Source organism: Hylaeus anthracinus, unplaced genomic scaffold (assembly GCF_026225885.1).
Source record: "Hylaeus anthracinus isolate JK02 unplaced genomic scaffold, UHH_iyHylAnth1.0_haploid 5, whole genome shotgun sequence".
NCBI classification, from domain to species: Eukaryota; Metazoa; Arthropoda; class Insecta; order Hymenoptera; family Colletidae; genus Hylaeus; species Hylaeus anthracinus.
The window spans coordinates 7,499,205-7,524,321 of NW_026535322.1; the positions used below are offsets into that span (position 1 = coordinate 7,499,205).

Genomic DNA, 25,117 nt, shown 5'->3' on the forward strand with positions numbered 1-25,117 from the left:
ATGCCCACTATTTCCTCATTTTTATGGGAAAGAAAAAATGGAAATAAGAGATAAATATTATCTTTCATTCCACCCGCGCAGACAATTCACGGGCGGATATTTTAATCGTAGGCCTCGACTGTCAGAATACACAATTCAGTTTTAATTATGTTATTCAAAACGCAATTTATCAAGTGCACTTTGTGTATTATTTTATATATCGCGATTTGTTCTGTTTTATTGGTCATAAAAAGAAGCTTCTATTTACAGCAGCAGTCAAATTCAATTCGTTTAACAAAAGATAACCAGACAAAGCAAAAATGTTCAGTGGTATCTCGAGCAACTACGAGACCTACCAATTTAGAAATAAAACTTTTAAAACACGACGAAGTGAACGGTCAATCTATAGATTTACATGTAAGCAACTAAACACTTAAATCGTTCAAATGTATATTTAACGTTGATAACATTTTTTATTAGGAAAGTGCAACGTTACTTCGACAAATTTCAAATACTTGCGCGAAATATAATTTGAAAACTCTTTTAATAAAAAGACATTTTTTATACGACTCTACACATAAATCAATGTACTGCTGGATTCGAAAAGTAGCATCAACGAGTTTTACTAAGTTATTTTCAGACATGAAAAATCGTCGAGTTGCACGAAATTATTATAGGTAATTATAACCTTTCGTTACTCGTATATAATTCATAGTTTAATTCGTAAATTATTCGTAGAGAAGTTGACGTTTTAGCACCAAAGACTATGGAGGAATTATATCGCATCGCGAATGATGCGAAAACATTTAAACTGTTAGTCGTTCGACATCCTTTTCAAAGGCTCGTATCGTCGTATAGGTATTTTTCCGTTTTAAATATACATTTCAAGTACACCACAGCTGTTCGTTAATAAAAATATTTCGTGCATTTTAGAGATCGTTTAGAAGACAATTCGAAACATACCACACAAGCTTGGATTTATACTAAAAAAATATTTCGCCTTACAAGACCTCAACTTTTTCATTCGAATACTACGACTGCTAATTTTCAGCGAAAAGTATTTACTGCCGGTAAAAGGTACAATAAATACAATGCAACGAAAATATTTTAATTAAATTCAGAATGATTTTAATACGAATGTTTTTTTTTTAAGATTAAAAATAGTACCGACATTTAAAGAGTTTACTTTATGGCTTTTGGAAAATTCCGAGGAAGATGTTCATTGGGATCGATACTATACACACTGTGGCGTATGTAACATGCAATATAATTATGTTTTAAAGCTGGACGATTATACGTATAGGGAAATAAATTATATTTTTTCAAAATTTGGACTGAATGAGACTACAATATATTTACCAAAGTTAGAAAAAACACACGGTGGACATACCGATTTCGATACGACATGTAAATATCTTGCGAATTTAACGCAAAATATGATTTTTAAATTATATGAAAAATACAAAATAGACTTTGAAATGTACAATTACAACTTAAATCGATATATATTTTGTGCAAGTAAAAAAACTTAAGTTTTGTATTATAGTTTGCGGTACGAAAAAAGTATTTATTTCTTTTTATACAAAAATGTATAGGTACATTCTATAATCTGACATGTTTAAAACGTAATACTATGTACTTTCATAATTATTTATAAAGTTAAAATAAATTTACTACTATGGATACACATTCATTCTTGTAGCATATCATCACACGTACCTTTAACTTATTTATTAATAATCACATTTCTTTTTTATCAACGAACTGTTATATCGGTTGAATTGTAAGAAAATTTATAAACAAGAACGAACAGAACTCACCTACTGGAATTGGTATGTATGTACATATTTATATAAACATACATTTTTAGATGATATTAATATACTGATTCTTTTGTTTCTTGAGTAGTATCTGTCTGTATTTAGTTTGCTCACTGCGAAACTCCAGTCGAGTGCTTATTATCATCAAACACAATGAAGCAATCTTCATCTTCGGCAATTTTACATTTTGATTTGGATTTTTTATCATCAGCAGTAGCGTCATTATTCACGTCATTTTCAATTATAGATATATCGTTATCATCTGTATCGTTAACTTCCAATTTTCTTTTTTTGGGAGATGCAACATCGGGAACTTCAATTTTACGTTTCTTCGGCACGTCTGGTAAAACGGTAACGGTATCAACAATTATTATATCATCATCAGTTTCACACTCCATCTAAACCAAATAGTAAAAGATCGTGAAATATTTGTAAGGATTTGTCATAATGGAAATAGGTTCTGTATTTGCATAATGTATCTAAAAATGTGTTTTGCTTACCTGACCATTCGATGTAGATGGTTTTACCAAATCATCTTCTTTAGGTTTAAGATCTTTCTCATCAGCTAGGATAAGGAAATCAGGACTATCGCTTTTTAAGTTTGGTCGCTCTCTATAGACTACAGTCACAGTTAGCGAATAATTTTGTTGGAAATCATCGACCTTAAGTCTAACACCATCTTTGATTCCAACGTCTTCTAAAAGTTTATCATTATTCTGTTCCGTTTCTCCTTCTTCGCTACTAATGACAACAGTTCCTGTGCCATCTATCATAACATCTGGAGCGATCATATTTAACCTATCCTTCAGCACCGCTTCATCTAATTCTTTGATTTTCATTTTAGATGTATCAACTGCTAGTACAGCTTCTGGCATAGGCGCGCATACGTAGCATTTTGGATTTGGCGGATTAACATTCTTTTCTGGTACTAATAATTGATTACGATGGTTCATTTTTGAACGCAAATACACGGACTTACACCCTTTCAAATTATTCGTAAGAATGCTAAACGCGTGAAAAACAACTATACCAGCAATTATTGCATTCGTAGTTGCAATAGCTGGAATTATATTCCCTGCCATTGCTATAAAAAACAGTAAATATTAATTTAACGCTAATAAAATCTTAATCTTTAGAATGCTACAAATAGTAATTGATCGCTTACATTTTATATCGAACCTTGTTTTTTGAGGTATACCAAAAATGTAAGCTCTTATATTGGCACACGCTGCGACGAAGTCCATTGCGCTTTGATCGTCTTTATCCCAAACAAGATGGTTATTAGGTGACATTTTTTGAGAAGCTTTTAAAGTTTTGCTTAAACTTTTTACTGAGTTGGCAAATATTGTGCCACATTTAGAAATACTCCAACGTTGTTGATCTTTTAAGCCAGGTTCATTGATTTCTTTACTACATCCTGGAACTTTATCACAATATATTATAATAAAAATATATAGATTTGTAATTAAACGGAAATTTTAAATTTAATTATCTTACAAACCTCCATCTGGTAGTCCTTTCCAACTCAATGGAGTAGGCGGCCTTCGTTTCTTCCATAAATTATCCATACTAAGCAAGTACTTTATATCATCGTGAAATAATTTTGTAAATAATTTTTCTGGATCATAATTACATGATTGTGCCCAAGCTTTAGTGGAGACTCTATTAACATTTCCTTTTTCATTTGATTCAGAATTTAGAGCACTTTCACCTGCTGCATCTATAAATCATAATTTTTAAACACGTGCACATATGTGTCTAACATTGTAATGCTTTTGATACACGTTACTATTACCTGCTGCTTCCGGATCAGCGGTATCCGGAGAAACATCTTGATCAGGATCTTCTTCGCCAAATAATTGACTATATAAAATATGAACATTTTTAGTACAGTGTGTCATAAGTCATTTCTAGAGACATACCAATTATAAAAAACCTACTTGAATAAATGTTTTGCCCAAACTATGCAGTGGATAGGCTCACTGGGTGTATTACGAATTGTACAACCAGGATAGCTCTTTTGTGCAGCTTTCGGAGTACATTCGTAACATTGGCTCATTCCTTTCTTTATAAGTTCCACTTGACCTTCGTAACCAGCAGTGCCAGATTCTGTTAAGGGTACATCTGCTGCTAAACACATTCTATTGACGTGATTTCTCGCTGCTCGATTATCAAGCGCGTTCATAACTAATGAGAACTTCTTAAAAAACGATACCCCATAATCTGAACTGTAGACATAAAGAATTATAATTGACTAAGAAAAATGAACCCATGTTAAAAAAAAATGAAAATACCTACGATGTAATACTGTCATGATAATGAACTATTTTTGCATTTGGATTAAACGTCAATGCTGTTTCTTTTGCAACATCCGCTTTCGATTTTCCCACATGTTTCTTTTGAAACAAAAATTGCCTATTTAAATTGCTAACATCGATCGTATCCAAATCGATCTGAAAACAACGTGTTTATTTACTATTCGTACAACTAAAGTATAATTAATACGATAAAAATAATACTCGTTCGTGTCTCGATGTTTTTTTCAGTGTAATATAATAATGTATGGTAAGAGATCATAATAATACGAATGCCGGTTCCAAATTGCAAACAATGCTCCAACACACCGAATTGCGATCATACTTACAATTTCAATATCGGAAAATCCTGTCATAACGAGATTCTTTAATATCTCACATCCGATACCACCAGCGCCCACGATAAGTACTTTACTCTGAAGTATTTCATTCTGTAAATTCTTACTAAACACACCGTCGATATTGGCCGCCATTTTTCAGGTTAAACACGACAATCAGTAATCTCAACTACGACGCTACACGATATACACATTCGTATCACCTCCCTATGAATGCACCTGAATGCACCCTGGAACGAAGTACAACCGAAGTACGGAAGTACGCATAGTGATGGCATACCTTTATAACGTGTGAGAAAGCTTTTTATATTCGCCACTAGAGGGCTACAAGTACTAAATGGTTCTTTGTATTTCGGAAGTTTCATTCTCATTGGACTAGAATCATTACTCTAAATTTTTACCACACTATTTGTTCAATCATGTTACGAACTTATCATTCGTTCAAAAAGCTTTCCTTACGATTTTTTAATTCTCAGAATATGTGAAAAATGAATTTTCATATCAAGCCATATTATATGTTCGTTTAAATATCATTTGAAATTCTTATACGGGAAAAATAAAAATGTGAAGAATCGTTCGTAAAGTTCGTATAATAAAATAATTACTGTATAATTGTACAAACTATCAATAATAACTAGATTTATTTATTGTATGGCTATTATATTTCGTCTTCGTTATAAATAACAAATTTCGTAAGTGCAACAAATAGATTCGTTGCGATTGCTTGGTTGGTAACACGTAAATGCAAACTTGAGTAAATTTACTTCCGAGGACGGAAAAAATGTCAAAACACGTATTAAGTTTGAAATTTGCATTATTAAATATTTGTCAAAATTTTAATCGATAAATAAATAATGGTTTCGAGCCAGTATTTTTATGTACATATATTTGTGTACATGTACGTATCAATTAATTATTGATACAAATACTATTGATATATACATAAACATAATAAGAAACTAATAAACATTTTAATCTTAAGCACTATATTTAATTGTGAATCCAATCTAAAACAACGTTTCAAGAGAGGAAAGATATCAGTATGATACCTATACGATAGTTGTGTAAGCACATGTTTACATACCTCTTAGAATACCTATTAAAAAAATAATGTAAATACATATTATTTTACAGATATCGTACATACTAAAACAACGAGAATTATGTAATATTTTGCTGTGCAAAAATGTATTGTTTATTACGGCCTTGTTTCCAAAGAAGCTTTCGACTTGTCACAAAACTCAAGTTGAAATATGTGTGTGTTTTTATCAGTCTTGTCATATTGCTTGATTTTTTTGGAGCATTCACACATTTCCTCGAAGTGACGTATGATTCAAATTTTGTTTATCCCTATGAAGGCGATATACACGAATTTGTAAATGCATTACGACATAACGAAAAACCTGCTGTCGATCCTATAAATGAGTACAATTATACGTTTATACTTAATAATAAAGAGAAATGCGTAGATGCAGCATATAGTAGTTATCGTGTTGTGTACATAGTGAAATCTGCGATAGAAAATTTTGAGAGAAGATCCGCTATTAGAAAATCTTGGGGTTTTGAAAAAAGATTCTTCGATGTACCTTCAAAAACAATTTTCATGTTAGGTGTACATCCATATGACGATGAAGTTCAAACAAAACTAGAAAAAGAAGCTGCAAAATATAAAGATATTATACAAGCGAGTTCAGCGGACTCATACTACAATAATACCATTAAAACTATGATGAGCTTCAAGTGGTTAGTAAAATATTGCTCAAATTCAAAGTTTTATATGTTCGTCGACGACGATATGTATGTTTCTGTGAAAAATGTTTTGAGATTCATAAGAAATCCAGCTAACTATCCGGATTATCTGAAGGAACACAAAAAGTTTGGTGCTCATAAAAGGGAAATTGGAGATTCCAATGAAATAAACGAATTGGATAATAAGAATTTAAGTATGCAGAGGAGTACCGATATTTTGAATGAAAAGGATTCATTCATATACAAAACTTTAAACACCTTTAATACGGATATAATTCATAAATTTAAAGAAGATTTAAGTAATGAAACTTCAAATACAGTTCCTGTGCTTAAGACCGATACTTTTATAGAAACATATACAAATTACAGTAAAAAGATACAGTCTAACGAGACAGAAACTGTAAAAACTGAATTTACTTTAAAGAGAAGAAAAAGACAGATTTTTGATTTTGAACTTCCAGATGATGTTAGGTTATTCGCAGGGTTTGTATTTGTATCTTCGCCTCATCGTCATAAATCTTCTAAATGGTATGTTCCGCTTAGCGAGTACCCTTACCATCTATGGCCACCATACGTTACAGCCGGTGCATATATATTATCAAAAGAAGCCCTTTTAGACCTGTACTATGCTAGTTTTTATACAAAACATTTTAGATTCGACGACGTCTATTTGGGCTTAGTAGCGAAAAAAGCGGATATCGAACCTTTTCATTGCGAAGAATTTCATTTTTATAAAAAAGATTATACAAAATTTAATTACAAATACGTAATATCATCTCACGGATATGGAAATCCAAACGAGTTACTTAACGTATGGAACGAACAAAAAGCACTTGGTAATGCTTAAATGTATATTATTTGTAAACATTATTTCCATACGAGTAAATATTTAAAACGAGAATTATATTATCAAGTTCAATATATTCTTAGATGCGTTTAATTATAATATTTATTAACTACGTTTACTTATCGTGTTCAAAGGAATATAACGTCTTTCTTCGTAGTTTATAACAAACGAAGACATAACGATAATGCAATGTATATACAACCTAGATAAAATTGATTAAATAAGAGTTAATTTTAAATCGATAGATCTCAAGATATAAATGAATAGAATGCAGGTGAATGAAAAAGTATATAGAGGTATTCTTAATATCCTTTGTATAAAATTAATTTATTGTAAAATACATTCGAAAATAAATTGCTATCTAAAATAGACATAAATATATTAATCAGTCTTTATGTACATAACAAGACATAGTAGATTCCAGTTTTTTGAATAGTTTTATGGAAATGACAAAGCAGAAATCTAATATTATGAGAAGTTATTATAGTCAATACTAATATACATGTTAAATATTCAGTTTAATATTCAATGTATGTTATAGATATTATTTATTTATAAACTTTGTCGAAAAGTAAAAAGTTACCATTGCTTTAATTAAAACCATTCTATTGTAACAGTAAAATATTTACAATTTTGTACTCATGAAACTGGCGTTACTGGTCTTATCCCTATAATCATATGTAAGGCTTTAATAATTATATTTCTTAAATTCATATTATAGTCGATATTGTTGTTTCTCCATATTTGCTTTCACTAACGATTGATCAAGATTGGAAGCTTCCCTTTTAATCATATTCAGTAAAAGCTGCGAACTCTCCAAGATCTGTAACAATATCGGATTTTATATTTAGTATTCGTATTAATTATGTTAATCGAATATTAATGTACCTTTATATATGCTGTTTCTGTATCTGAAATAGTTCTATCGTATTCATTTCTAACAGCTATCTTTCTAGTTAAACTATCGTTTAAACGCGTTAATTTATAAGACAATGATTCTATTTCTCTTTGTAAATTATTTTTCTCTTCCTCTTGCGATTCAATTTGTGCTTGCAATTCCGTACGGTTCGATTTCATTTCTTCTAAGCCTAAAGAGAATAAAGAAAAAAATAGTGTTAATAACATTCGAAATTTACACTTGCTCGTTGCACAAACGATAATTATAAATTATAGGTTATATAGAAAGTTATTTACACTTGACGAGTTCTTGATTATACGCCTGTAAAGCAGCACCGTGCTGAGACATTTCAAACCCTCCATGCACAAAATAATAATCGCAATGTGTCCACGAGAAAAGAAACAGACTTTTATTCGCTACAACAATTTATTGACAGTTTACCGACAATTTACTTCAAACAGATAACGTGCACGTAACCAAACTTTTCAGTTTTACCGCGAAGCTTACAATTAGAAAAAAAGTTACTTTCGACGCACGCGCAATTGTCAGTACGAAAGTCAGTTCGTTAGAATTTAAAAATCACAATTGCAATTTATTTATAATACATCCGTGGAATGTACACCGATAAAAGATTGGAATTCAAGTAACATATTTATCGTACAAATAATGCTTTCACAGTTTCGATTATGATATCATTAAAATATCAGCATTGTTTATTCGTACAAAGAGAAATTTTATATTCAACTGGCGTCCTTATAAGGATAATAGTTGAATATTAACGAATATTAACGAATATTAACTATAGTTAACATGTTAACGATCAGGAATACTAATTATTCTATTTTAATAATTGAATGTTTATTCGGTCGAGTAACTATAGTTACTATAGTAACTTGTTGATGTTAGGGCTACACATTGTTAGGCTTGTTTGGAAACAATAAATATTTTTAATCTCGATTTAGTAACCAGTACTATTTCGTAACTACTACAAAGAAATGCAATTTGACTAATAAGTAGCTTAAATGACAAAAAAAGTATAGTTATAAATACAACGATTATCATTTTCAAGGAAAGAACAATAATCGTTAGTTGGAACGTCGAATTATAAATCATACAGATATTATAGTAAGCATTAATACTTACTATTGAATTGATACTTAAATAAAAGAATGTGTTATCTTTTAAATTTAAACGGTATAAAATATATATTATCGTTGATATTTTATATTTTCGCATTTCTACAGTTTCTCATAGATTTAATTGAATCTTTGAATTGATGTCTATTGTACAATTTGTTTTATATTTAACGGTTAATCGAATCTTTAATCGGTAGATGAATGCATAAATCTTTGAAAAGATCAAATAAAACCCATGCAGTAGTGGAGTTACATACATATCTGCCACTATGTATCGAGCAATTAAAGAGTCGGAGGATAAAGTTTTCTCTAACAAGAAAATATTGCACGAGAAAAACAATGCAGCTCCTTCACCTTGCCTATTAAAGGCTTCACGATGTGCTTTCGTCCGGCAAGCTACAATAAATGCACCTTTCGCTCGGAATCTTCGCTCCAGCCAGAAAGCGTGAAAGCAACAGAAACCTGTGTCAGTCGTGCTCTACCTACATTGATCGATCGATCGTAGATAAATCAATATCGCGTGAACAGTGCTCGCGATGATTTCCCGTGCATCTTTTCAAGCATAAACGCGTAGCGTTTCGTTGAAATACACAATGTTTCGGATACCGTTAATAACGATACGTGGAAAATCGAGCGAACGATATGTTCCGATATCGTTATACGTTTGACCAGCGCGTTTCGACGATAAAAGTACGGTTAGTGCATAAACAACAACTCGTAACCACTCGTAAAACATTTTTACGACATCACGTTCGATAGCTTACCGATCAAATTTAATTTTTACAGACTACTGCAACATGGATATGTTTCAGGTATGACGATTTCGAGATTAATATTATTATTTGTACCATCCGTTAATATCTGTGATAATATTGAGAATTTTTTTATCGTCTTATCCCCCTCCTCCCGTGTATCTATCTTTACTATTTAGATCGAAATTTTCTTCTAATTGTATATACATTGAAGAAACGAAGAAAAAATGACAGGTATCGTAAAGCAATATGCGTTTGATAGCAAGTTGACACAACTTATGGCGCTTGCGCAAGTAAAATTTTCAGTCTTTATCCTTTTCGTGTTTTTGTATATATTTGTATATATAAGTACACACATTTTACAGATTCTTTTCTAACGAATCTGTAAGAATCAGGAAACACTTGTGCTGCGATCAAAATTAAACGAAATATACAAACGTGATTTTGATGGTACCATTTTTTCGAGTCGTCTGTTAAATTCGTTTATGTACGTACGGAAAGAAAATTTGATTATCTTTCGATATCGTTTATCGAAAATGTATGCCCAGGTAATATGTAGAACGTGGGTGACAATTGCATACGGAATAATTCTGTTACCGATCGAAGATGCACGCGACCTTGTCAAATGACATCACGGTACTAAATTAGGATTTCTTTACCGGCGCAAGTGTATGACGACACGCACACACCATACGAAGGATTCTATAATTACGTGTTTTACAATTCATTTTCCAAGAATGCCACTCCCATTTTCATTACCCACGTATCAATAAAAAAAATAAATCAACTTTAACAACACTTTTACCCTGATAAATAAACAATATTTATACTCGACGTACGACATCGTCCTGTACGATAAATATTACTTATGCTAATTGAATCCTATCCTATCGAACCTATTATCCTACTAGTATTATCTTATTGAACCTAAATAGTAAAAAGTATATTACTCTGAGAATATTATAATACGAGCATTACTTTCGATATCCTTTTATGTTGTTGCATATTGTATGCATTTTCTAGTTTCTTTCGAATTCCTTATAAATGCATAAACATCCGCAGTCTAATTATCGGTATTAACAACACAGTTAGACTACATTTCCAATAAAAATTATACCACCAGAACACAAATTAACTTATTTTTATTAAATTATGATTTTTCTTTCCAGGCAATAAATGATATTTATATCTGAAATTAATATTAATCGTTGAAGTCTATGATATAAATAATAATGTACTTTTGCATCGATCAGTATTTATTAAGTAAGTTTCGTCGATACCTCGACATTTTAGATGGCTAGTTTTGCTATTTAAATATTTAACAATATCATTATTACATTTCTATAATTTTTAATTGATTTTTCTTTCAGCTATAATATGTATGTCAGCGGTACCATGATATAAATTAATTTTCAACCTTGACATTTTTGCAAAGAAATTGTACCAACTTAGGTATCAGAATGACTCATACTTCAAGATACATGGGATATCATGCTAGCACAAATCGAGATTATTTAACGGATGGTGATGAGAGTCATCATGCTCCGTCGGAGCATACAGTATCCGAATATATTGTATCCGCAGACCATACTACAATGGTAGTTTGCAATTATATGAGTAACATAACAGTAAAAACTTGTTGTACACATTATGTATGTTTACATTCCATAGGTAAAAGCACTGAAAAAAGACCGACCCGAGAAATATGAAAAAGAAGAAGGAAGACGATCACGAAGCACACCTAACAGCCGTGTTTCTGTATTATCTGGATCTTCTAGGCACAGTCTTCATCCTCTCAATAAGAGCGCTTCACACGGTAGCATATGCGACAATGGATCAGATGTGTACGTTACGAGTGCTGCGTACAGAGCAACATCAGACATAAGGTTGTAAATATAACACTGTAACATTACTTATACAACATTATGTATTAATCGCTGTTATTTAATCAACAGTCATGCATCGCATCACAGTCTAACTCCAAGTTCGAGACTGGGTCATCGGGCACCTAGTCACTGTAGCTACGGTTCTGCAAAGTCAGTAAAATCACACGCATCCAGAAAGGATGGTATTATTATCGAAACTATGTCGACACCTAATCCATTTTGTCCAAATACCAAGGGAATTTGCTGCCTTATGTTACTTCTCAATCTTGGTTTAATTCTTGTTACGTTAGGTTTTGTTATAGTTATTCAATTTTTCCAACCATTGATAGTTTGGTAAGTACATAGTCAACAAAAATAATTAAAAAGGAAACAACATCTAAAGTTTCTCCTTGTTTATTCTATATTTTCTTTCAGGATTTTAGGAATAGTGTTTCTTGTATTTGGATTTTTAACTCTGATGGGAAGTCTTCTATACTGTGTACATGTATTTAGAAATGCAAAGCACCCGCACGACATTAATCCAGAAGATCTTTATTGGACGAAATATTGGCAAGGACACGTAGGTTCGGCACCCGAAGTGTATTACAAAGCTGAAGATAAGTATCAAGATGACGGATACAGTGATCGTTTAAGCAAATATTCGAATAAATATTACGATCGTCAAAGATACTAACGATAATACTATTATATTCAATATGTTTTGACGTTAATTATCAGATAAGTGTAACAAATTAAAAAACTTCGAGACAAAAGAAGTTACGTTAATGGTAAATATTAATTTGTGTTATGAAAAATTAATCATTATAAAATAGCCAAATAATCAGTGTTTAAATTGGTTTATTTAATTTTTTTTAACATAGAAAATTTTGATCCTCTTTAATAACGCGTATCTTCTTGTTATCACGCATAACAAAAATAGAAGATAATATAAAAAGTAAATAAATTGACATAAAACGAGAAATAAATCTTTTTTTATACAAAATAACAAGAAATGAACTAATTTTAATAAAGCTTATTTAAAGAAAAAAGTTACATTCTATTAATATCAATGCTAATAACATATTTCACCAACCACAGACCAAAATTATATTTTGTATAAAACGCTTAGTTATTTATTTGATACAGATACGGATATAAATTACAAATTCTTTAACTGTACATATTTTCTATATAATGAATTAAAAGATTAACAAGTGAAAGTCCTAGCCTTACAATTATTTTACAATATTTCAATCTTTGTGTATCGAATAACTGTATTTTATTTATCAAGTTATAAACAAACACAAAATAATTTATCAATACATTATTATTATCGTAATTTGCGTATTACTTTACCACGTTTTCGCAAGTCCAATTGTGTTATTAAACAGTTGTTGGTTGTAAAATGTTCCATCGGTTTCCATTATGAAATAAAACCATTTGCCACGAATTTTCAATGATGTGTAAGTGTTCCTTTTTATCACAGTATTAACTTTTATCTTAAAAATAATAAAGAAACTACTAATCTCTGATGAAATAAGTCTTTTAAATAAAATTACAAGAGTACAAAGAACAAAAAAGAACATGTAAGCTAACTGAATTTACTACAACTATTGGTTACCTCTTCCACAGGAATTGTTAAAATTCTTTCCTTTTTCAATAAATGATGAGTAGTTAGAGTTACGTATTTGCCTCCTTTGTGTAAAATGATACACCTTATAAATCGTCGAATTATCAAATGCGACATAATAGCAGTGATAGGTCCTAAATATAAAAATATAAATTTGAAATAAAGTCGTATTGTTACCTATGTGCATACTATGAAAATTAATTGTGAATGTATACTATTACCTATTAGCATATTTATAATGTAGAATATATTGTCTTTAATTGCCTGTTTAACTTCTTTCCACAATACACCGTTCGTCCATGTCAACAATGCTTTTATATCAACTGTGTAATATGCGAGCATCATTGAGCCAAAAGACCATCCGAATGTGACACATCGCAATATATTGGTAGCTATGGTAGATTTAGATCTAAACAGTATTACATTATTCTGCACATTTGTATTTACATGAAATATATCCAGATCCCGTTGGTTAGTCGAGTCCCTGAATATCATAAAAACAAACGTTGATGTTTTTAAAACACGTCGAAAATCGTTTATACAAGAATTTTACGGATTACTATTTGTCTAAGGAAGCAAACTTCTTATACAAACTATGCAATACTGTACAGTACCTTGTACTTCTTGCTTTAAGTGCACAGTTAGGTGAAGAATGATACGATTTACAAAATACAGGAGCTTTTGATTTAGAATTCTTTGCTAAAGGCCGGTAAAAGAATGCCAATTTACTAATTACATCGGCGCGTACAACAGCATTCTTCAAACACAAATGATTAAACATTGTTACAATCTATAAATACTATACTCGACTATATTATTCTCCGGCATCAGCTGGTGTGGTTAGGTCTGATAGGTTAGACTGCATCACTGGATTAGTCTGAGCAAGTCTGGATGAGGGTAAGTAAGACTAAAAAGAAATGCTCGTAAAAACGCAGATTAGCTCAGACTTGAGACTCTTAGCAACTCTAACAAGTGGACCTTGGTGGACCTCAGACATCAGCTCAGCAACCTCATTCCACCTGATTCCACCTCAGTCACCAAAATTTGCTAAAATCGAATGAAACAATGAAGAAACTTGATGAAACCACGTGCTACTACTATAGCACACTATAGTTTAGAAATATTTGTATAGTTCAACGTCTCAGTATGACACTGTCTTACTGTCGACTAATGGGACATTATTTCTATAAAATATATAAGTACCTACTTACATAAACATATTATTATAGCATTGCAAACTTCATTTATTCAATAACTTAATTCAATAATTTAATTAAATAAAAGGAAATTCAAATGTCCCGCCAGATCAGTGGCGCTATCTTGCGGCGAACTTCCGAACTAATTTCGGAGTTTGGTCAGCGCCTCTCTCGGGAAAACGCTCAAGTTTGTCCTCAATAGTTCCTTTTTTCAGTGCTAGATGGCGTTACTTTATTCTGCATTTACCTTATTATGGTAATATATCGACACCTGTCGGTAAATAACAATTTAATGGCGCCATCTAACAATGAAAAGAGGAACTAATCGAGGACAAACTTGAGCGTTTTCCCGAGAGAGGCGCTGACCATACTCCGATAATTAGTTCGGTATATTCACCGCTAGATGGCTATTTATTTGAGCAAAAATAGCGGGAACTCGCAAGAGAAGCTGTGATAGTTTAAAAGCTTAAAAGGAAGGCTAGTTAATAATAAAACTAAAAAGAATACTGACTACAGATATATACGTACATTGAGTAGACCACAGTAAATTTAATACAGAAGAGCTTAGGTGAACAAGGAAGAACATGTGTAAATAAATAATCGACGCGGTTGCTATTGTTCCAACAAAATTAGTTTACTTGTATTAAGAATGTATTACACTATCTGAACACAAAATATTCCAAAACAAAAGCCAAATAGGAAGCATCATAGAAATTGTTACATTGTAGAACCAATTTCCGTATATCATTGAATCCATAATACTAAAAACGTATGCTTGCTTTATGGCACGATATCCCCTAAACAGGATTGAGAGAAAAGGCTCGGTAGTAAAATTGATATATGTGTAACACATTATGAGAACGCTTGATGTCACGAATGGATGTAGAAGAATCCATAGAAAAGAGATTACGCTGCGAAATCTGGAACATAAACGTATGTTAAATTCTGAAAGTGATGAAAAGTAAAGCTTTAATTGCACGTAACTTGATAATAATGCGCGCAAGTATAAAGTAAGGATACCTTATTGTGCATAAAAAAATATTACTTGCTTAAAGGAGAATAGCTTACTTGCTGGTAGAATTTTGTTTTGGTGTTATCGGCAGAATAGCAGGCGCATAAACTACAGCAGCGACAAGCGCTAACGAAAAATTGTGCATCGCTAAACACATTAATACAGTGGCCAGTTCTACTGACGCGATTACACAAATTAAAGCTGCATTTTTAAACTTCATTTTCCTACAAAAAATGAAAATTTATTTAAGGCGACATTATCACATCGTTGAATTAATGTTATAATCGCCAAAATTACCTTCTCGAATAAAGTGGCAACATTACTGTTAAAACAGTTATAGCTGCAAAGCCAAAATATATAGAATCTTCTGTACGAAGATTCCATAATTTACTACCAATGTAAGTTAACGCATGAGGAGACGATGCGATTACAACTCCACAAATGTGTGCCCACAATATCTCTGAAGTTATAGTTCCAATATCGAATCCATCTTTCTATAAAATATACTATATTAATGCCAAAGCTTTCAGCATCTATTCGATAAAACTTAAAGTACTATTCAGAATAAACGTTAATATAAAAGTATGCGACACGGTATAAACGTAACGAAAATAACAAACCTTTGATTGCTTTGAAGTAGTACTTTTTTTATTTTCTATAGAAGTGGATACTTGTAGCCTCTGCCACATGGAAAATGCTTTAATAAATACTATGGCAATAATTAATACTAGGGATCTTATATAGAGCCCTGAAATGATCATAATTATCAAGTGTATAAAATTCGGATCTGTAATATAAATAAATATAAACGATGTGAATACATAGATCTACACTTACCAATAGAAATATAAGTATCAGTCGATGGAAGTAGATAAAAAAAGTAAGACTGATGAAAGCGTTCTAGTAAATTGTTTAGCGATCGTATTATACTCTCTACTATACGACCTACTTGATAAAAATTTTCATCGGAATTTTGTTGTCCAGGTTTCTCGAAACCTTCCAAAGTGATCGCTTCTATACCGAACCTTTAGTGATACCATTTACAGGAAAATATTAAATTATATTAAATATGACAACTACAACCTCTAAACTATTAACATTTTTCTGAAAATGCAATACATTTATACCTATGAAAGAGTCCATGATTTCCTGTTGGAACTCCAGTAGCCTGAGTCGCAATCATCATCAGAAGCGTATTAAAATGATACCACCAATTTTTAAATTTATCTTTATATTTAATATCGAAACGTCTTTGAAACGTTTGTCTAATTCCTCCTTTAGCAATCATATTTTGCGCTAAATTAAAAAGGTCTAGGTTCGGTAGTTGTCCATTTAATCCTTCTACCTAGAAAAGTATTGAAGTATTATTAGCAAAGAATAATCAATTGATTTAATGTTTGCTTTTTTAATTCGTTATGTCATAATAAAAATAAAGATACACCTTAACATCAATAGAGGAAATCTTCATTGAATGTAATTCTAAGTTAATAGCTGCTTGAATGGAACCAGCACGACCTGAAAGGTCTCCAGATATTAGCACACCTTCATTACCACTCGTAACTCCATGGTACGCGTCTAGCCATGCCTGAATTCCTAATTGTTCATGTTCTGTAATTAAGAATATAATGTCTTTTGCCCAGTATTTCTGCCCTGGAAACAAACAAAAAGATGTATCAATAAAATGAATATATACATAATCATTTAAATATGTACAATATTTCTGTATAAAGAATTAATGAAACACTTACTCCTACAGAATTTTGCAAATGCAAGAAGAAGAGCAACAGAAGGAGCAGTGTCCAAATAAATACTGTAAACTGGTCTGAAGGGGACACTAACTATAATCGCTTCTGTACTAGCCGCTCTTGGAGCTCTTATGATTCCATATATATTTTGCCCTGTATACTAAAGAAATACATGTTATTACACAACTACGAATATAAATATTTAGACGACTTTTCAGTGACAAAGTATTTAAAAAAATGTATATTTACCCGTTGTTCTTGGAAAGGATATATTAACGAGAAATTGTGTACAAAAACATCTAATTGAAGTTGATTTAATTTAGCGGCCAGCCACGCGTACGGCATTGCATCCGGATAGCGTTTCATTTCGTGAATTAATTCTAGATAATATTGTTTCGATGTCTGTTCCAAGTTACTTTCTTTCGTAACCAATCCTGGTAACAATGCATTTTCAGAGAAATATGTATCTGAAATAAAAAACAATAATGTACGAATATTATTTGGACTTACTTTATTACATCTTTACAAATATCTTAAATAAAAACATAACCTAGCATTCTCTTTTGAAACGACACATGAATGAAACACCTACTGTCATTAAACGTCGGTAAAGCAAGAAGTAATATCCAAGCAATTCCACTGATATAAAGAAGAAAACACAGCGGTCGTTCCCATTTTAACAATAGTTTTATTACTTTTCCAGGTCCAGCTCTAGGATCTGTCAACAAACCCATTTCAACCCCTTGTCCTACACATGCGAATCTCGTGGTATCGAATTTGTATTGTTATATAAAAGAGAATTGGATACGTCTTATCAGAGCACTCCTAATCTAAGCGCTCCTAAGTACACAACTACACATATTATATAGTTCAGTTATAAACTGACAATGATAATTGAACGACATCAAGAGACATATATGATACATCATATGCAGGGGGCCAAAATTTCGGCGTTTTTCAGGTCCTGATTTTGAATGCGCATGCATCTTCTAACTATCTGAGACAGGGACGACTTAAAAACTACAGAGCCCAGATCAAAACAACTGCTTCCCTTTGATGCTTCCACGTTCCACCTTCCATGAACCATCCCTGGCATCACTGATCAAAGTGCCCCTCCCCTAATTGCAATGTTGATTTCTTACCAGTTGTCATTACTGAAGTAAATACTAATAAATACAGCTAAAAAATGGGCGATTTCTTGGCAGCTAACAATACTTGCGGCCAAAATTTATTGCGTTTAGTGTCTCGTGGAAATGCTATTATAGCTGAATTTATGAGATTGAAGGATTATGTACCGCCAGTGTTTAGGTTATTTATACCTTTGAATATTATATGTTTTCATAGTTTTTTACTATATTGTAGTTTTGAAATTTATATTGATTTTCTTTTACTTTACAGCTTGGATTCCAAACAACTAGTTCAAAAATACGGATCGATCATAATTGATTTTACATACTTTAAATCAGTTAGCGTTTATGAGCAAAAAATAGAAAATGATCCGGTAAGTAGATGAAAGTAACAAGAATGTATAAATAAACATACATTGTTTTTATCTCAATTGGTACTTTTAATAGGTTCTCCAAAAAACAGACGAGGAGTTAAGAAATAATTTTTCCGATATAATTTCAAGGTTTTACTTAGCTTTTGAAAGTATACACAAATACGTTACAGACTTGAATTTTTACATTGATGAATTAGAAGATGGAATATATATTCATCAGTCCATAGATTCGATCATGCTCAATGAAGAAGGAAGACAATTAATGGTACATGGGACAATTAATTAGAAATAAGAATACATTTCTAGAACTTTTAATTTTTTACAAAATTCAACACTTATATTTATGTTAATAGTGCGAGGCTGTATATTTATATGGAGTTATGTTATTATTGGTGGATTACTATTTCGAAGGATGCGTAAGAGAACGATTACTCGTATCTTACGATCGGTACAATGCTCAACGTTCGTCCTCTACGCGCGTCGACGATATATGTACGTTACTTCGTTCAACAGGATTTTCTAAAACTTCTAGTAAGCGACCTGCAAATTATCCTGAAGATTATTTTAAGTGAGTCCTTTACAATATTTTATGTTCTTAATATTTAAACATTTTTAAACTTACAAACATTTATTTTACAGGAGAATACCAATAAACGAGTCTTTGATAGAGCAAATTATTGGTCGTTTACGTTCAGATGAAATATACAATCAAAGTCTTGCCTTTCCACATCCGGAACATCGTAGCGCTGCCTTTTCCACTCAAGCATCAATGTTGGTTGTAATTTTGTCGTTCAAGCCTACAATGTTACACACGCATACAGCTAATATGAGAGAAATAGTCGATAGATTTTTCCCTGATAACTGGGTAATCAGTATTTATATGGGGATAGTAATAAACTTATACGATTGGTGGTTACCATATAAGGCTGCGAGAACGGCTCTCAATAATAGACTCGAATCGTCGAATGTAAAAGTAATCGCACAAAATTATGGTCAAAAAATGAAGGTAATTATGTGTTCACCTTTTAAAATAGAATATTTATGTTATTAACTGTATTAAAAATTTATTTCAGAAATTAATATCTGAAATAGAAGAGGTACAATTAGCTGTTACTCTAGATGGAAGTGCAATAGGATCGTTGGTAAAATTGGTAAGGGAATGTAACGTGACGTTACATTGGATACTTCTACATACCGCGATGCCAACAATATCGTTAGAAGACTCAAAGCGTTCACGTATGCTCAGGCAATTGGTAGTAAACGAAAGCAAATATACAACAGTTGATTGTCTTCAGTTATTGTTAAGTACTGCCCAAATCGAACAAGATGTCAAACAATTGTACAAAGATGTACGTGTAATAATACATCCCGTATTATGCGATCACATTTAAGATTAACAAAACGTATTTCATTAACTTTACTTTTTAATTTGTAGTTGTTATTTGGCAAAGAAACTAAATGGCTTAGAGATAAAGAGGTATGTGTTGAACGCATAACAGACCTTGCCCAAATATTTGGCGGTAATAAATCTCTCGATGGTATCGAAAGAAATCAAAATTTACATTCGTGGTTTATAACGATAAGCAAGCATATCGATTCATTGCAACAAGAGGATGGAAGGAAAATAGTACAATTATTACAGGCCTTAGAACAAGTGCAGAGTAACTACGATATAAATCGCAATACATACAAAATGATTTTATATTAATCTACGATGGGTTATGATTTTATCTGTAATTTTTTTAGAATTTCATCAGTTGGAAACTAATTTACATATATCGCAGCATTTAGCAGATACGTGTGAAATATTACATAATATGTTGCGAACAGCAAGTATAACGGAAGACACTATGATTAGTTTAAATATAGTGACGGATTGTTGCTACGCGTGGAACATAATGGAATCGTTTATTGATACAATGCAAGCTAGTATAAAAGAAAGCCCTCCGACTGTAATAAAATTAAAAGCCCTCTTTTTAAAAGTAAATTGTAACTTTTACTCGAACTTGATACACCAGTACTTATTACGTTTATAATTATTTTAAACATTTATATCTCATGTTTTTAGATGGCTTCGGCTTTGGAGACTCCTTTATTAAGAGTAAATCAAGCACGGAGCGCAGATTTATCATCGGTATCGCAATATTATAGCAGAGAATTAGAAAAATATGCAAGACGTGTTTTGCAAATAATACCCGAAACTGTGTTTGGTTTACTTGCTCAGATAGTACACCTTGAGACCAATGCTTTCAAGGAAATCCCTACGAAATTACCAAAGGATAAATTGAAAGAATATGCACAATTAGATGACAGATTAAAGGTATATTCCACTTGTGATTTCTCTTTGAATAAATTTCCTATTATTACTACGTAAACGCAATGGTTTCTTTTAGATGGCTAAATTAACATATGCCGTGTCGGTATTTACAAAAGGAGTACTGTCTTTAAGAAGTGTTCCATTAGGAGTATTGAGAGTCGATTCTCATCGACTTTTAGAAGATGGTATACGCCAAGAACTCGTAAAAAAAGTTACCTTAGCTTTGGACAGCGGTCTTGTTTTCGAACCTAAATCAAAAGTAAGCCTTAGATTAAAATTGTTCGCTCTATAATCGTGTTTTTTTTTTTAAAGATTACTTCTTATGTCAATACTGCATTATTTTAGACGTCTTTAACGCAAAAACTTGATAATTTAGCTGCAATTATAGATGGTTACCGTAAATCATTTCAATACATTCAAGATTACATAAATATTAACAGCTTAAAAATGTGGCACGAAGAAGTAAGTAAACCCGCGAATATTTAACGAGCTTCTGTATAATAACTTGTATAAGTACTTTTAAATACTCGTAGATAACATATATTATAAATAACGCAGTGGACGAAGAATGTACAGGTTCTACTTGGACTCCAGAAAGATCGTGGAGATACTTTCAAGAAGAAAAACATATATCCGTATTGGATAGTAATTCTGTAACGTTCATTGGTAGACTTGCTCGCGAACTTACTCGTATAACTGATACTAGGTAAATTTCTTTTGCTAAAAAAAAGTATCTTCACTATACATCCAGTCGTAATAATAATCCACATAGAAGACCTTAAGTTAAATAAATAGTCAGTGTACGGATGAATACTATTATTTATGTTTAATTATACATTTGTAGGACAACTGTTTATATCGAACATTCTCTTGCCTGGTATGATCTCAAAACCCAAGCAGAAGTATTAAATTATAAAATCTTTTCAAAGATATTAGAAGCAATAGGTACACCTGGTTTAACAGGACTAGACAAACTTATTTCATTTTATATCACTTTCGAATTAGATAATATGAATCATTATATAGAAAAGAATATTCGTAATAAAACATGGACGTCTACGCTCGATTGCTTTGAAGCAATATTAAATTCTATGGACAGTTCTAAAGGTATTGTTTTACAATTTAGCATATTCTCTAATAAATTCAGCAACCTAAATTTAGTATATGTGTTTAGGTAATATGCAAAAACTTCACAGTTCTGTTAGTTCTTATACTAATAAATTCTGCCCTCAACTACTCGAATGGGTATTAAAAATCGGACATTATCAGCTTCTTAAAAAAAAAATAGCATACGAATTGAATACCGCTTGCAAATTCGAAGCTAAACATATGGAAGCAGCACTTCAAACTGTAAACACGTATGTTTAAATAATATTTTGATCAATTTTTTTTTTTTTATATTATATAAATTTCCTTAGTTCGTATATTTCTATGGTTTTGCAGAGCTATTTTATTCGAAATCGATAAGAAAGGCAAGAACGATGAAACTAAGGCTGACAGAATCGAGTTGTTACGCGAGCTTAGCGTCAGATTAGATTGGGCTGGTATAAGCAATCCTCATAATAACGTGTACATCAAATCGCCAAATATAAGCAATATCGCTCTCATTATATTTTTACTTACCGTGTCACAACTGTCTAAGTTACACTATTGCAAAAATACAGGTAAATCGATACGCATATTTAAATATTTCAATGTATACAATGTAACGATACTTGTAAAAATTAATTGTAGGAAGTCTTTTAAGTAAAAAATCTCAAGATCCTCTCGATGCTGTAGTATTCGTAACGGGAGTACAAACCGTTTTACGTCAGTGTGCTTTCTCTACGATGATGTGCTACGTTAAATATCTTTCTACGTATATTCTTTCCTGTGTAACGCCAGACAGGTACGGAGATATTATTCTCTATATAATTTCATTGCAACGTGCATTAATCGATACTTTACTTATAGCGCAAAAACTGGAAGCGACGGAGATTCCGAAGGAATGAACACTTTACATTTTCTGGAATTATTTACAAAATATTCTGGTATACCGCGATCGCTTATTCTTAAAGAAATTCCTATAATCATCATGGATCATCTCCAAGCAACCACTGTTAAATAATCATAAACTTCAAGCGTTATATAATCCTTTGAACAAAATCATTTTACATTGTATCGAAGTGTAAAAGAATATTCTCAATTTTGTACATATATATATGCATATTTTGTACATACATGTATCGCAGTATATATACTAATAATATAAGTTAATTGTTAAACATAAGAAATAAAATTCTATTATTACTACAAACATTTATATTTATTCCTTAAAATGGATGCTCTACCTAATAACGTGTTCAATGTTTCCTTGAAGTTTTTTTGGACCGAACTAAAACAAAAATAACGTTTAATATTGCCAACGAATCTTTTCTAATCGTATTAAAAAAATAATTGTATCAAAGTTTATCAAACTCTCGACTTGCGATTACGATGAATTTTGTAATACATTTTTACAAACTTCAATAAATCAAATTACTTTAGATTCTTAAATCTAATTCGAGGCGTATCAGCTTCATTAATTTTTGCCATATAGAACCGTACAATAATTGTATTAAATTTCTACACGTAAGTGAAACTCTGAACGCGTAGGATTTTATTGTCAGCATCCGCAGTAGGAATTTCTATACGCATCGGCGGCTAAAGGCGCTTGCGGCGACGGTGCGTTGCTCTTGCGATCATATTTTACAGCATCGATCGCTTCTAATCGTAATTAAAATGATATTACCAAGCTAAATTGACATAATCATGGCTACGTAGTGGAATAACATGCTTTAAATTCTACTGCAACCCGCGTTTCGTTGTTTACGATAAAATAAATAACGTCGGCGGTTTCGTCGGCTAGAACGGCCGCTATGAGGTCATCGAAGATCCCAGCGGCAGCGCTTATTGTCAAACTATATAAAGATAACGCCTTAAACATTTAATGTAATCAGCAACTTTAAAATTATTTGAAGTCGAATACGATCCATTTTCGTGTCTCTGTATTCTGAATTACATCGAACAACGTGTAATGCATTAAAATTAATCAATCGAACGCCGTTGACGCCGACGACGCCGACGACGCCGACGACGCAGTGGATCACGGCGGTGGTCGGCGGTCTCGTACAAAAGGAGCTGCGATAAATTCCCAGCTCAGTCCAGGCTTGCTTTACGTGCAGTTACAACGCTGAATTTCGTTTGTAGATTAAATTTACATTAAAATTTGTCTTCAAGATTCGGATAAAATTAATCAAATGTGCATCAACATCCTATACTGCATTTGTAACGATATTCGAAAAATGCTGGGCTCTCACGTTTCAATCTCTTTTAATATCGAGTCGATTACATTTCTCATCTCGTTCAATTCGCGATTATATCGTATTTATCAATGTTTCTTTTATATTTTATTTTTCTTAAAAGTTATGAACACTTTGAACGGTATCATTTAAGAAACTAGACACGTCGATTTTTGTATGTGAGTATAATTAACATTCTTCTGTTAACAGATCCCGTCGTTGAATTGTAAGTACCTATAGGTATAGGTGTAGATATATCTACACCTATCATACTCTATTTACTATTTCAATTTTGTTTCGTCCCTGCGTATACGTAGTAGATATACCTCTGTGATCTCGTAAGAAGTTCATCGTACCTATAACAGAAAATACATGATAATTAATAGAGACGAAATCGTAATCGTGAGAATATTTTAATTGAGTTTACTTGAGTTTTTCAATTTGTCAAATATGCTACTGTTTCGTCTCTAGAAATTTTTAACGCAATAAAGTATACGAGAAAGGACACAAAGAAACACGTGGAGAATCGCGCGACCAATGGAATTTGTAAATAATAAATACGCCCGATTTATGAAATATTATTTTCCATATGCTTGGATTGTATTTTCAACGAATCCATTTGTTTCTGCTGTGCATATATTTACTTTGTATGTATATATAAAGGGAACCGTAACTAACATCGTAATTTGTTGATATT

At 31.8% G+C, this 25,117-nt stretch overlaps 8 protein-coding genes across 10 annotated transcripts; 4 read left to right on the forward strand and 4 right to left on the reverse strand.

Moving 5' to 3' along the window:
- The first annotated feature begins 96 nt into the window (after window positions 1-96).
- Window positions 97-1,519, forward strand: LOC128895964 (carbohydrate sulfotransferase 11-like). Its single transcript, XM_054159031.1, has 5 exons — window positions 97-396; window positions 460-656; window positions 718-837; window positions 913-1,056; window positions 1,133-1,519. Exons 1-5 carry the CDS (start codon window positions 148-150, stop codon window positions 1,509-1,511), a joined length of 1,089 nt encoding a protein of 362 aa, XP_054015006.1. The 5' UTR covers window positions 97-147; the 3' UTR covers window positions 1,512-1,519.
- Window positions 1,520-1,556: 37 nt separating this feature from the next.
- On the reverse strand, window positions 1,557-4,695 carry LOC128895962 (SUMO-activating enzyme subunit 2). Its single transcript, XM_054159026.1, has 8 exons — window positions 4,444-4,695; window positions 4,098-4,252; window positions 3,740-4,027; window positions 3,595-3,662; window positions 3,301-3,519; window positions 2,965-3,222; window positions 2,300-2,883; window positions 1,557-2,197 (listed from the first exon to the last, which is right to left on the reverse strand). The coding sequence occupies exons 1-8, from the start codon at window positions 4,585-4,587 to the stop codon at window positions 1,910-1,912; spliced, it is 2,004 nt and encodes a 667-aa protein (XP_054015001.1). The 5' UTR covers window positions 4,588-4,695; the 3' UTR covers window positions 1,557-1,909.
- A 207-nt stretch (window positions 4,696-4,902) lies between these two features.
- Window positions 4,903-7,626, forward strand: LOC128896052 (beta-1,3-galactosyltransferase brn). 2 transcript variants are annotated; one of them, XM_054159192.1, is made up of 3 exons: window positions 5,171-5,350; window positions 5,435-5,516; window positions 5,587-7,626. In XM_054159192.1, exon 3 carries the CDS (start codon window positions 5,639-5,641, stop codon window positions 7,046-7,048), a length of 1,410 nt encoding a protein of 469 aa, XP_054015167.1. In that variant the 5' UTR covers window positions 5,171-5,350; window positions 5,435-5,516; window positions 5,587-5,638; the 3' UTR covers window positions 7,049-7,626. The 2 variants fall into 2 exon arrangements, with proteins under 2 accessions (XP_054015168.1, XP_054015167.1); XM_054159193.1 differs by lacking the exons at window positions 5,171-5,350; window positions 5,435-5,516 and adding an exon at window positions 4,903-5,144.
- LOC128896055 (microtubule nucleation factor SSNA1-like) lies at window positions 7,360-9,069 on the reverse strand. The gene is made up of 3 exons (XM_054159197.1): window positions 8,243-9,069; window positions 7,937-8,136; window positions 7,360-7,871 (listed from the first exon to the last, which is right to left on the reverse strand). The coding sequence occupies exons 1-3, from the start codon at window positions 8,292-8,294 to the stop codon at window positions 7,764-7,766; spliced, it is 360 nt and encodes a 119-aa protein (XP_054015172.1). The 5' UTR covers window positions 8,295-9,069; the 3' UTR covers window positions 7,360-7,763.
- A 478-nt stretch (window positions 9,070-9,547) lies between these two features.
- LOC128896053 (uncharacterized) lies at window positions 9,548-12,706 on the forward strand. The gene is made up of 7 exons (XM_054159194.1): window positions 9,548-9,777; window positions 9,869-9,894; window positions 11,004-11,097; window positions 11,205-11,432; window positions 11,506-11,720; window positions 11,790-12,053; window positions 12,135-12,706. The coding sequence occupies exons 4-7, from the start codon at window positions 11,295-11,297 to the stop codon at window positions 12,391-12,393; spliced, it is 876 nt and encodes a 291-aa protein (XP_054015169.1). The 5' UTR covers window positions 9,548-9,777; window positions 9,869-9,894; window positions 11,004-11,097; window positions 11,205-11,294; the 3' UTR covers window positions 12,394-12,706.
- Window positions 12,707-12,955: 249 nt separating this feature from the next.
- LOC128896054 (uncharacterized) lies at window positions 12,956-14,484 on the reverse strand. Of its 2 annotated transcripts, none has more exons than XM_054159196.1 (4): window positions 14,135-14,484; window positions 13,551-13,813; window positions 13,321-13,463; window positions 12,956-13,198 (listed from the first exon to the last, which is right to left on the reverse strand). In XM_054159196.1, exons 1-4 carry the CDS (start codon window positions 14,155-14,157, stop codon window positions 13,052-13,054), a joined length of 576 nt encoding a protein of 191 aa, XP_054015171.1. In that variant the 5' UTR covers window positions 14,158-14,484; the 3' UTR covers window positions 12,956-13,051. The 2 variants fall into 2 exon arrangements, with proteins under 2 accessions (XP_054015171.1, XP_054015170.1); XM_054159195.1 differs by having other exon boundaries at window positions 13,944-14,483.
- Window positions 14,485-15,138: 654 nt separating this feature from the next.
- On the reverse strand, window positions 15,139-18,234 carry LOC128896107 (glycosylphosphatidylinositol anchor attachment 1 protein). The gene is made up of 10 exons (XM_054159303.1): window positions 17,875-18,234; window positions 17,532-17,749; window positions 17,286-17,442; window positions 16,979-17,187; window positions 16,665-16,882; window positions 16,375-16,562; window positions 16,158-16,285; window positions 15,835-16,031; window positions 15,594-15,761; window positions 15,139-15,445 (listed from the first exon to the last, which is right to left on the reverse strand). Exons 1-10 carry the CDS (start codon window positions 18,014-18,016, stop codon window positions 15,169-15,171), a joined length of 1,902 nt encoding a protein of 633 aa, XP_054015278.1. The 5' UTR covers window positions 18,017-18,234; the 3' UTR covers window positions 15,139-15,168.
- Window positions 18,235-18,370: 136 nt separating this feature from the next.
- On the forward strand, window positions 18,371-23,220 carry LOC128896106 (WASH complex subunit 5). The gene is made up of 17 exons (XM_054159302.1): window positions 18,371-18,590; window positions 18,681-18,783; window positions 18,857-19,048; window positions 19,137-19,351; window positions 19,423-19,789; window positions 19,857-20,132; window positions 20,219-20,444; window positions 20,530-20,765; window positions 20,852-21,103; window positions 21,177-21,359; window positions 21,446-21,562; window positions 21,634-21,806; window positions 21,945-22,207; window positions 22,275-22,458; window positions 22,544-22,764; window positions 22,835-22,988; window positions 23,054-23,220. The coding sequence occupies exons 1-17, from the start codon at window positions 18,469-18,471 to the stop codon at window positions 23,205-23,207; spliced, it is 3,438 nt and encodes a 1,145-aa protein (XP_054015277.1). The 5' UTR covers window positions 18,371-18,468; the 3' UTR covers window positions 23,208-23,220.
- The last annotated feature ends 1,897 nt before the right edge of the window (window positions 23,221-25,117 follow it).

Excerpts from the sequence above, each read along its gene's own strand:
- LOC128895964 (XM_054159031.1), top strand. The coding sequence starts at position 148 with ATGTTATTCAAAACGCAATTTATCAAGTGCACTTTGTGTATTATTTTA. Across the intron at positions 397-459 it reads GTCAATCTATAGATTTACAT|GAAAGTGCAACGTTACTTCG; the intron begins GTAAGCAACTAA and ends ATTTTTTATTAG. Across the intron at positions 657-717 it reads GTTGCACGAAATTATTATAG|AGAAGTTGACGTTTTAGCAC; the intron begins GTAATTATAACC and ends AATTATTCGTAG.
- LOC128896053 (XM_054159194.1), top strand. The coding sequence starts at position 11,295 with ATGACTCATACTTCAAGATACATGGGATATCATGCTAGCACAAATCGA. Across the intron at positions 11,433-11,505 it reads CCGCAGACCATACTACAATG|GTAAAAGCACTGAAAAAAGA; the intron begins GTAGTTTGCAAT and ends TACATTCCATAG. Across the intron at positions 11,721-11,789 it reads AGAGCAACATCAGACATAAG|TCATGCATCGCATCACAGTC; the intron begins GTTGTAAATATA and ends TTTAATCAACAG.
- LOC128896054 (XM_054159195.1), bottom strand. The coding sequence starts at position 14,110 with ATGTTTAATCATTTGTGTTTGAAGAATGCTGTTGTACGCGCCGATGTA. Across the intron at positions 13,464-13,550 it reads CATTATAAATATGCTAATAG|GACCTATCACTGCTATTATG; the intron begins GTAATAGTATAC and ends TTTTATATTTAG. Across the intron at positions 13,199-13,320 it reads TAACAATTCCTGTGGAAGAG|ATAAAAGTTAATACTGTGAT; the intron begins GTAACCAATAGT and ends ATTATTTTTAAG.
- LOC128896055 (XM_054159197.1), bottom strand. The coding sequence starts at position 8,294 with ATGTCTCAGCACGGTGCTGCTTTACAGGCGTATAATCAAGAACTCGTC. Across the intron at positions 8,137-8,242 it reads TAATCAAGAACTCGTCAAGT|GCTTAGAAGAAATGAAATCG; the intron begins GTAAATAACTTT and ends TATTCTCTTTAG. Across the intron at positions 7,872-7,936 it reads CAGAAACAGCATATATAAAG|ATCTTGGAGAGTTCGCAGCT; the intron begins GTACATTAATAT and ends ATATTGTTACAG.
- LOC128896107 (XM_054159303.1), bottom strand. The coding sequence starts at position 18,016 with ATGGGTTTGTTGACAGATCCTAGAGCTGGACCTGGAAAAGTAATAAAA. Across the intron at positions 17,443-17,531 it reads ATCCTTTCCAAGAACAACGG|TATACAGGGCAAAATATATA; the intron begins GTAAATATACAT and ends GTATTTCTTTAG. Across the intron at positions 16,032-16,157 it reads CTACTTCAAAGCAATCAAAG|AAAGATGGATTCGATATTGG; the intron begins GTTTGTTATTTT and ends TATATTTTATAG.
- LOC128896106 (XM_054159302.1), top strand. The coding sequence starts at position 18,469 with ATGGGCGATTTCTTGGCAGCTAACAATACTTGCGGCCAAAATTTATTG. Across the intron at positions 21,360-21,445 it reads TTTTCGAACCTAAATCAAAA|ACGTCTTTAACGCAAAAACT; the intron begins GTAAGCCTTAGA and ends GCATTATTTTAG. Across the intron at positions 22,765-22,834 it reads ACACTATTGCAAAAATACAG|GAAGTCTTTTAAGTAAAAAA; the intron begins GTAAATCGATAC and ends AATTAATTGTAG.
- LOC128896052 (XM_054159193.1), top strand. The coding sequence starts at position 5,639 with ATGTATTGTTTATTACGGCCTTGTTTCCAAAGAAGCTTTCGACTTGTC.
- LOC128895962 (XM_054159026.1), bottom strand. The coding sequence starts at position 4,587 with ATGGCGGCCAATATCGACGGTGTGTTTAGTAAGAATTTACAGAATGAA. Across the intron at positions 2,884-2,964 it reads AACAAGGTTCGATATAAAAT|CAATGGCAGGGAATATAATT; the intron begins GTAAGCGATCAA and ends TGTTTTTTATAG. Across the intron at positions 2,198-2,299 it reads CATCTACATCGAATGGTCAG|ATGGAGTGTGAAACTGATGA; the intron begins GTAAGCAAAACA and ends TATTTGGTTTAG.